The sequence below is a fragment of the Apium graveolens genome, chromosome 7 (assembly GCF_009905375.1).
Source record: "Apium graveolens cultivar Ventura chromosome 7, ASM990537v1, whole genome shotgun sequence".
Taxonomy (NCBI): Eukaryota; Viridiplantae; Streptophyta; class Magnoliopsida; order Apiales; family Apiaceae; genus Apium; species Apium graveolens.
In genome coordinates, this window is record NC_133653.1 from 147,513,849 (window position 1) to 147,521,497 (window position 7,649).

Sequence of the window (7,649 nt, forward strand, 5' to 3'; positions counted from 1 at the left end):
GAAGTCTATGTTGATGACATGCTAGTCAAGAGTCTAGTAAAGACTGATCATATAACCCATTTGAGGGAAGCTTTTGAGGTCCTGAGGTACCACAAGATGATGTTGAATCCCACGAAGTGTGCTTTCGGAGTAGGATCTGGAAAATTCTTGGGATTGATGGTCTCAAAGAGGGGAATTGAGGCTAACCCCGATAAAATAAAGGCAATCCTGGACATGGAACCCCCAAAAACTGTCAAGGATGTTCAGAAACTCACAGGAAGGGTTGCTGCGCTAGGACGATTCATCTCCAAGTCAGGAGACAAGTGCTTGTCATTCTTCAAGTCATTAAAGAACATTAAAGACTTTGTATGGAGTGAGGAAAATCAGAAGGCATTTGAAGAGTTAAAGAAGTATATGGGCCAGGCCCCGTTATTGGCCAAGCCAGTTCTGAGTGAAGTTTTATTCTTGTACTTGGCTGTTTCAGAAAGCGCCTTGAGCGCGGTGTTGGTTAAGGAGGAACTGAAAGTCCAGAAACCCGTATACTATGTCAGCAAAATCTTGCATGGTGCTGAGTTGAATTATTCAACTATTGAGAAATTCGCTCTAGCCTTGGTAATGGCTTCGAGAAAGCTGCGTCCTTATTTTCAGGCTCACCAGATTGAGGTGCTAACAAATCAGCCACTGAGAAATATCATTCACAGTCCCAAGGCAAGTGGGAGACTAATTAAGTGGGCAATAGAGTTGGGAGAGTTCGATCTCAAGTATAAACCACGTATAGCCATAAAAGCCCAGGCACTAGCTGACTTCGTGGTGGAATGTACCATACCCAACCAAGAAGTCGGGGGGCAGGAAGATACCACACCTCAAGACAAGGGAGTCGACAATGGGGACAAGGAGAAAGAATATTGGGTTCTCTATTTTGATGGAGCATCAAAAACAAATTCCAGTGGAGCAGGGTTGGTTTTGCAAAGCCCTGATGGATTCTTAATTGAGTATGCCATGAAGCTAGACTTCCCAACCACAAACAATGAGGCAGAGTATGAAGCCCTGATAGCAGGCCTTGGTCTAGCTGGGACACTTAGAGTCAAAAACTTAAAGGTCCGTGGAGACTCAAAGCTGATCATATCCCAAGTAAAGGGAGAATTTGAGGCAAGGGATGATACAATGGCTAAATATGTCCGCCTAGTAAGGGCTGTGATGACCCAATTTAATGAATGTCATGTTGAGCACATTCCAAGGGAAGAAAATGTTAAGGCAGATGCGCTATCAAAGTTTGCTTCATCTGAGATAGAAGAAAGTTCAGGGAGTGTATACTTTCGTGTTTTAAAGACGCGAAGCATAGATGTTAAGCTTGTGGCTCCCATAGGCCTGGGGACGTCATGGATCGATCCCATTAAGGCTCACATTCAAACCGGATGGTTGCCAAGCGATGCAACTGAAGCACGAAAGTTAACTGTTCGAGCACTAAGGTACTCCTTGATAGATGGGATTCTGTATAAGAGATCTTTCGTGGTTCCTTACTTGAGGTGTCTCAGGCCGGATGAGGCACGCTTGGCTCTTGAGGAAGTGCATGAAGGCATTTGTGGGCAACACTTGGGGGGCAGGGCCTTGGCTCATAAGATAACTCGTTTAGGCTTCTATTGGCCAGAAATGATGGCTGATGCCAAAGAATATGTAAAGAAGTGTGATCGTTGTCAGAAGCATGCACCAGTCGCCAGACAACCCCCCGAGATGCTGACCTCTATCAACTCACCTATTCCCTTTGCTATGTGGGGGATGGATATTCTAGGGCCTTTTCCTATGGCCACAGCACAAAGGAAGTTTCTGATTGTAGCCATTGATTATTTCACCAAGTGGATCGAAGCCAAACCTTTGGCCAAAATCACAACTAAGCAAGTTGCACAATTCCTGTGGGAAAATATTATGTGCCGATATGGAATTCCCCGTATCCTCGTCACTGACAATGGAACGCAATTCAACAATGAGGAATTCAAGAAGTATTGTGAAGAAAATGAAATTGAGTTACGATTCACCTCTGTGGCTCACCCGCAAGCCAATGGGCAAGCGGAAGTAGCAAATCGGATAATCCTGGATGGACTAAAGAAGAGGATCGAAAAGTCGAGAAATAATTGGGTAGATGAGATACTTCCCATATTATGGGCTTATAGGACTACCTGTAGAGTCACGACAGATGCAACTCCTTTCATGTTGGCATATGGGGCGGAAGCAGTAGTTCCCGTGGAGATATCACATTCTTCTCCAAGGATTCAGGCTTTTGATGAAAAAGAAAATGAGGAAGGGCAGAAGTTAGCCCTGGATTTAATCGATGAAGTACGAGATAAAGCACACGCAAAGATAGTAGAATATCAGAAAAAGGCTTCATTCTACTACAACCTAAGGGTTAAAGAGAGGTTTTTCAAACAAGGTGACCTAGTCTTGAGAAAAATAGAGGCTTCTGGTGTCGGACAGAAAGGAAAGCTTGCCCCAAATTGGGAAGGGCCGTATAGAGTCAAGAGCGTTCAGGGTAGAGGAACCTACAAGCTGGAGACTATGGATGGTTTTGAAGTCCCGAGAACCTGGCACGCACAAAACCTGAAGGTTTACTACGTGTAAGATGGTCGAAGTACGATTCTCACTCGTCAGGATGGCGAGTAGGTTGAAAAGCACCTTGAAGCTTTGCTTGCTTAGGATTTATATGTTTTAGTTTTATTACGAAATTTATTAAGACTTGTGTAAGGGACGAATCCCAGACAATTTTATGAAATTCATAAGTTCTTCAAAGTATGATTGTGGCCTAACAAATAAAAATCAAATGCATGGATGCAAAGCATAAAAGGTGATTAATGAGATAGATCTGATAGATGTTACAAAAAGTTTGATAAATAAAGTCTCGAAAATAAAAAAAGCCACGCAGGGCTGAAAAAGCTCTAAGGAGCTGAGGTGCCCTCGGCGTCCATATCATCGTCTTCTCCGCTCTCGCTAGATGTCTCCGTCGTCTCGGAGGAGGAAGAGCTGTCATCCTCAGCAGGTCTGGAAAAAGACTCGGGAGGAGGAAGAAGTGGATCCTGAGGAACATGATCCGAGACAACTACTCGGGTACGAAACCTCTGTAGCAAAGCCTCATCGTCAGGGCAGATGTAGTCCGCCGGGTTAATATCAGGACAAGCCTCGTTCACGGTCCCAAGGGCCGTGTCCCAGCCAGTCCTAAAAAACTCGGGAAAGACTGAATCATCCCTAATCCTCATGGATTGGGCAAACTCCTCCGAGTCCAGATAATTGTCTATAGCTTTATCCTTCTCCGCCCGAAGTACCACCAGCTCGGCGTTAGACTCTCCGAGTTCTTCCTCCTTGCGCTTGAGCTTCTTCTCCAGGGTAGCATACTTCTTCTGCTGCCTCCTGAGGGCATTATCGGCCTTATCAGAAGCCCGCTTCCATGATTCGGCTTGCCTCACAGCGCCTTGAAAGTAGGCGTTAGACTGAAACAAAACAATTAACAAAGTATAAGGCAAGAAAGTGCTACAAGAACGAGAAATAAGTTTAAAAAAGAGAAGGCATACCGAAGCCAGAGACTGGGCTCCCATGAGCTTAATCCTCTCAAGGTCAGGGGTGGCCACCACATCAGTAAAGTCCTTTGGGGTCACGCTATGGTAGGACCAATCCCAAGCATGCTTCGTGGAACCAACCACGGTATCCCCTCGGCGGAATCCCCAGAGAGGCTGAAAGGCGCCTGTAGCAGCAGCAGCAGGGGCAGCAGCAGTGATAGGAGCATTATGGCCCTCAGCTCCTTCAGTTGAAGCCTCCCCCATAGGCTCCTTGTGCTTTCTCAAGAAGATAGGCTCTGTCGCCTTTCCTCTGGTGTCTAGGCCTGCTAACCGGGCTTTCTTCATCCTAGCTGTTTCCTCGACCAAGGGGACATTGTCCTCGTTAATCTCCTTAGCAGCTGAAACAAAGCAAAAGACAAAATAAGTGATGTTAATAATGCGTGAAATAAAGAAAAATTGAGAAGGGAAGAGAAATACCCTGTTGAGAAACAGAGGATAGTCCCACATGAATCAGGGAAAACTCTTCTAAAAGAGTCCAGCTGGTGGTGGTGCCATCATCCTGAGTGAGCCCATTATAAATGATAGTTTCTTCAGGAGTTAAGTGAATGGATTTGAGGCTACCATCACTGACCTTCCCGAAGGAAGATCGAAAGAGCGTGCCCCAATCGCCATTCTCCCAACGTAACCCGACGAAACTATTCCTCCAATTTGGATTATTATCCGGAATAGAGGCGCTGTTAAAGATATGTTTGCTTTTGGGCCTTTGTTTGACATAAACCCAGCCACAAATATTGGAAGAACTATTGTAACATTGAAAGACTTTCCTAAAAACGGCTACAGAAAGAGGAAAGCCCTCCCTAAGACAACAAACCATAAAACATAGAATATTCCTCCAGGCGTTTGGAGGAAGCTGACACGGGTTAATTTGTAAGTCAGCCAAAAGATGAGGGATAAAAGGATGAAAAGGGAACCTGAGCCCAGCATTAAGGGCGTCGGTGTAGATGAAGAGAGTATCAGGCCTCCAGTGGCAAGTACGGTCACCACCAGAGACTGGAACTAGTCTAAAGGGAGGAGGGACGTTATAACGAGCATTTAGTTTATTGAAATCTATGTTATGCCAAGTATTACAGTGATTAAAAGAGTCGAGATGTGCAGTGGAGGGATATTCATCCCCCCTAGTATTAATCATATCAATTAAAGACATATATGAAGAGCGGATCTCGATATCCTTACCTCGTTTTGAAGCCGAGGCAATTTTGACCGCCCTCTCAGAATTCTTGTCAGCCATTAGAAAGATTAGAAAGCTAGAAAAAGCCTGAAGGAGAGGTTGGAAAACTAAAGGAGGGATTTGAGAAAGGAAAGGCTAGAAAGTTGGAGGAGGGATGAGGAGAAGTTGTAAAATGAAATGAGAGGTGTGAAGAAATAAAACTCTCACCCCACCTTTATATAGCCAAGGAAGAAGGATAATGGGCCTTAAAAAAGCCCATTTGGGCCCAAAACTTAGAAGGTTCTGGAATAATCCAGGAAGTTCTAGCAAAAATCAGAGGAAAATTAAAGTTTTTGAAGAATCTGGAAGAATCCAGAAAAACCCTAGAAGGATTTGGAATTTGGGCTTAGAAAATGAAAGCCCATCTCAGAAAAGGGCCTAATTTTAGAAAAATCAAGCCATGTTGAGGCCCAAATGATGTTTAAGAAAAAAGAGTGGGAAGGGAGCCCAGTTAAAGCAATGGGCCAATTGCAAAAAACTAGTTGGACCAAGGAAAATGGGCCAAGGTTTTTTCTATTGTAGCCCAGGAAAAAGGGTAGGCCAAATTAGAGAATAGGCCCAGTTAAAATGGGCCCAAGTCTTAGCCCAGAATTGAGAATCCAAGGATATACAAAAAATATATATGTATTCTTGAACCTTTCGAAGAGAAAACACAGAAAAATCCTGGTCAAAATGTTCCTGCTCGAAAATCCTTCGACCAGGGCTTAGAAGGAAGGTTAATTCGGTCAGAAAGTAAGAATCTTGACCGAAAGGGAAGAAATCCTATTCGAAAAAAAAAATTTTACTGGTTCGACCAGAATATTTCCTGACACTGTCGACCAGGAATCAAGGTAAAATCCTGGTCGAATAGTACCTGCCCGAAATAGCTTCGACCAAGGCAAGAGATGGTGGTTAATTCGGTCAAAAAATGGGGATCTTGACCGAAAATCTTAACCGAAAATTCCTGGTCGAAAAATCCTATTCGAAATAAAAAAAAAAAAAAAAAAAAAAAAAAAAAAAAAAAAAAAAAAAAAATAATAAAAAAAAATATATAGGAAAAAATCCTGGCCGAAATTCGACCAGGAATCTTGCTCGAACCCAACCTGCTCGAAATTCAATCGACCAAGGCATACTGAAGGTTAATTCGACCAGGATCCTGGTCGAATGGATTCCTGGTCGAAAATTGTATTAAAAAAAAAAAAAAAAAAAGAAAAAAAAAAAAAAAAAAAAAAAAGAAGAAAAAATCCTGGAAAATTAAGGAAATCCCTTAAATAATTTCTGAAAAATGGTAATATTTTCAGAAAATTAAGGAAAAATCCAGAAAATTAAGGAAATTCCTTAAATAATTTCTGAAAAATGGTAATATTTTCAGAAAATTAAGGAAAAATCCAGAAAATTAAGGATAAATCCCAGAAATTAGGGAAAAATCCAGAAATTAAGGAAATTCCTTAAATAATTTCTGAAAAATGGTAATATTTTCAGAAAATTAAGGAAAAATCCAGAAAATTAAGGATAAATCCCAGAAATTAAGGGAAAAATCCAGAAAATTAAGGATAAATCCCAGAAAATTAGGGAAAAATTCCTGGAAATTAAGATAATTTCTGAATAAAAGGAAGATTCGTTGTAAATGTGTAGGTCGCTCCACACTTTACGCAAAAACGAAACCCTGTAAGGGAACGAATAGATTTAACTTCTGCGAAACCTAATCAATGTTTCCCAAAAGTTGGGGGGCAAATGATAGGGATAAATAAGTCCTGATTTTATAATTAATGGGCTGCTAGGCCCAATAATAATAAGATGTATAATATTCAGACCAGAAAGGTTAAGTCTGACGGACCAGATTAGGCCTGGTGGAATAAAAGAGGCCCAAAAAGCCCTGATTATTAATTAATTTCGTAATTAATTAATAAGGGAGAAATCAGATGTTGAAAAGAGTCCCGATGAGGATATAAATCCTTAGAGATTAGCCTCAAGGGGACCTGAAAGGATAAGGAATCAACTTCCTACTTCCTAGGACTCCTAAGTCTATCCTAATTCAGAGGCTTATCCACCAAGCCTCCTATACCAAGTCCAATTCAAGGACTCCCGCATCTATATAAGGGGCCTCACCCCACAAACCAAGAACTACGTTTTTTGACTTGATCCTTGGCAATCAGCAAGGTACGTAGGCATCTTGTTAAGGCAGATTGAGTCACGAAACACAAGAGCAGTCAAATCGAGCCTTGGAGCTCACGTTCCTTAGTATTAAATACAGCAATAATATATAGTAGTTTTAATCCATAACATAGTGTAACTATAATATCTGTGCCAATGACCAAACAGATGCCTACCCAAGCTACCAAACCAATAAAATTTCTAAACCCAAAGCTAAAAAATCCCCCTCTGATTTCTTTCAAAAGAAATTAGTTGTAAAATCTACTAAACCTAAAGAGGGGAGTGTGAAGGAGGGTAAGAAAGGTGAGGGATAGGGTGAAAATCAAAGAAGCCCTACGGATAAGGCAGGTGAGAAGAGTGTACCCAAACCTAGCCACACCACAGTTTCCCAACAAACTGTGGTTATTAATAAGGATATTAGCTCATTACTGGTTTCATCCTCCCAAAAGGATGTTACCATTGAAACAAGCTCCCAACCAGGAGTACATGCCAAGAGGGGTAAGGATACTAGCTCACCACAAACCTATGCTAGAAAGAAAAGATCAAAAACCCTTGGGGATGCACAGAGCTCACACACTATGCAAACTGGTGCAAAAGACCCAGTCACTGCACCTTCTCAAATTCAGGTTGATGTGGCTTCAATAAATGTGGAGTCACAACCAAAATCTCTTATAATTGAAGCACCTGATACACCAAATTCTCCCACACACTCACTGGATGTTGACATG

General features: G+C 42.0%; 1 protein-coding gene across 1 annotated transcript; it reads right to left on the reverse strand.

The window, feature by feature from the left end:
- Nucleotides 1–2,874: 2,874 nt before the first annotated feature.
- LOC141674098 (uncharacterized) lies at nucleotides 2,875–3,785 on the reverse strand. Its single transcript, XM_074480823.1, has 2 exons — nucleotides 3,537–3,785; nucleotides 2,875–3,455 (listed from the first exon to the last, which is right to left on the reverse strand). The coding sequence occupies exons 1-2, from the start codon at nucleotides 3,783–3,785 to the stop codon at nucleotides 2,907–2,909; spliced, it is 798 nt and encodes a 265-aa protein (XP_074336924.1). The 3' UTR covers nucleotides 2,875–2,906.
- Nucleotides 3,786–7,649: the final 3,864 nt, after the last annotated feature.